The sequence below is a fragment of the Gaeumannomyces tritici genome (assembly GCF_000145635.1).
Source record: "Gaeumannomyces tritici R3-111a-1 unplaced genomic scaffold supercont2.279, whole genome shotgun sequence".
Taxonomy (NCBI): Eukaryota; Fungi; Ascomycota; class Sordariomycetes; order Magnaporthales; family Magnaporthaceae; genus Gaeumannomyces; species Gaeumannomyces tritici.
This window is the reverse complement of record NW_008804823.1, coordinates 1-2058: the sequence shown is the minus strand read 5'-3', so window position 1 is coordinate 2058 and position 2058 is coordinate 1. Positions and strand designations below refer to the sequence as shown.

Genomic DNA, 2058 nt, shown 5'->3' with positions numbered 1-2058 from the left:
GCCACTGACGTAAAGATACGTAAAGATGACGGTACGATCCGCGAGGTTGGTTTGGACAATGAAGCTTGCCGGCTGATCGGTCGCTAACATCTTGTCAATACTGGCCCAATACTGGCCTGAGCGCGGCTGTTGCATGGAGGCCCCAACATGTAAGTGGGCCGCGCTCCCGAATACCCGCCTTGTCAGCTACCGCATGTTCCCTCGAAGGAACTGTGCATGGGTACAGTGTGTGGATGGGTCAACTGAACCTATGCTATCCGTCGTCACCCTGCAGATTCGGCTCGGCGAGACTTGCTGACAGGGCAAAGAAGAAAGCCCGCCACACACAACCAGTTATTTCCGCCTTTCCCGCACTTTCCGGGCTCGTTGGATCCTGCGGACGAGGAATGGGCTGTCCGCACTAGATATGACTCTGCTGAGCGCCTGAGCGCCTGAGCGCGTAGGGGGCCGCCTCCGCCGCCTCCGGGGAGGCCATCGGGGTCATCCCGCTGTTCCCGCTGCCCGCCGATCCCAGGTAGCGGCAGAGAGCTGTGGCGGTGCTACGGTGCTATTGACGAATGGCAGTAAAGTATTCTGTACTTCCTCTTCATTTGTGAGACGAACGGCGAAAAAGTCGTTCAACGGTACTCATGAACCCAGCGCACCACGGACATATCGGGAACATCAGCGAGGTCTTCTACGCACCAGATGGAGTGACCAGCCAAGGAGCAAGCATGTCTTTTCCACCCCACGCTCCGCTTTAGAGAGTGTGGGCCCGATGCGGCGTGCTCCAGACCATCTTCTGCACAATGCATCTCCTCCGCGCTCACAAAATGGCCCTCCTGTGTGAATATCACATGAAGTATAGATGAATATCTGCTCTGTTCGCTAGCGATTTGACATACCCAGGTCCACATCACCTCAACCATCCCTAAATTCAGCCTCAAATTCACATTCAAGAGGTTATAGGGAATCCCTTCTTTTGGAACTGCTGCAGAATCTCAGGACATTGTTCGAGATGCGCAGCGGGTTCCCAAGTATTGTGCTTGTTGTGCCCATACCCTGCCCACTTGACCAGGTACTCCCGCCCCTCTTCTCCCTGTCTCCAGTCCCGAATATCCTCCATCTCAAAATACTCGTCGCCTTGAACCTCCTCAGCCGTAGAGGCAACTCTTGAAGGGAGAGCGCGCCCCGTCGAGGAAGTCTTCCCTGCCAGTGACTTGCACCGCGGGATTTCCGGTGCGCGGTCATTGCGTCCATGATTCGTACGGGGATTCCACGTGAACTCCACCTGAAAAGTCGCTGCACCGTCCACCCAAACGAGCTTGAGGACCGCTTCAAGTGGCCATTCCTCAAAGCTTGCGAAAGCGGCCTCGATTGTCTCCCTTCCAAAGCGGACCCCCTTGAAAATCGCAGCTTGGAAATGCTGCGCTGACTCTGGCGGCGTTTTGGACCTTGGGTTAGCGGTGGTCGTTGAGCCTGTAGTGATGGGGAGTCGGTGCAACGCAAACGTGTTTGCCGCTTGGGCGCTATTCTGCGGGTTGTAGGGGCCGAAGTGTTTACCCTGCGGCGCTTCCCTCGTGGCGGCCGGACGACATCCTCATCCTTGCCTTGCTTGGCGTCACTTCCCGCAATGGGAGAATAGTCCTCCTCCTCGTCGGTATCGCAACGACGTCGACGTCGATGACGACCGATGTTGTGCTAAAGGTTAACTTGCTCCTGGCTGGTGGACGGCTGCATAGATGGCTCGGTATTGGCCAGCTCACTTTCGTTGCCGCTCTCATCGCCCGACAAACTTGGCATGCCTGCCCGACTCTCCTGCGCTTGCGGCGGCACAACAGAACAATCCTCATTCTGCTCTCCTCCGTCGTCCAGAACGAGAGGATGGCGGTGTTCTGGGTCACTTGTCTGAACGCTGTCGCCGCGGTGATCACGATGTCGAAAGAAGTGGCAGCTGCCGGACCTCTGTTGTAGATCAACCCTACGACCGGAGGTGGCGCTGCATGGGCTCTAGGGCTAAAAGCGTGGCTCGGCATCCGCCGGTTCGAGCTCGCTGGTGCTCTCGTCGTCCGGCAGTGT

At 57.1% G+C, this 2058-nt stretch overlaps 1 protein-coding gene across 1 annotated transcript; it reads right to left on the bottom strand.

Annotated features, from left to right (window-relative positions):
* Nucleotides 1-400: 400 nt before the first annotated feature.
* GGTG_14347 (hypothetical protein) lies at nt 401-2015 on the bottom strand (the record flags this gene model as incomplete). The annotated part of the gene is made up of 5 exons (XM_009232274.1): nt 401-547; nt 645-804; nt 1041-1433; nt 1543-1713; nt 1816-2015. The coding sequence occupies 5 exons, from the start codon at nt 2013-2015 to the stop codon at nt 401-403; spliced, it is 1071 nt and encodes a 356-aa protein (XP_009230538.1).
* Between the last annotated feature and the right edge of the window lie 43 nt (nt 2016-2058).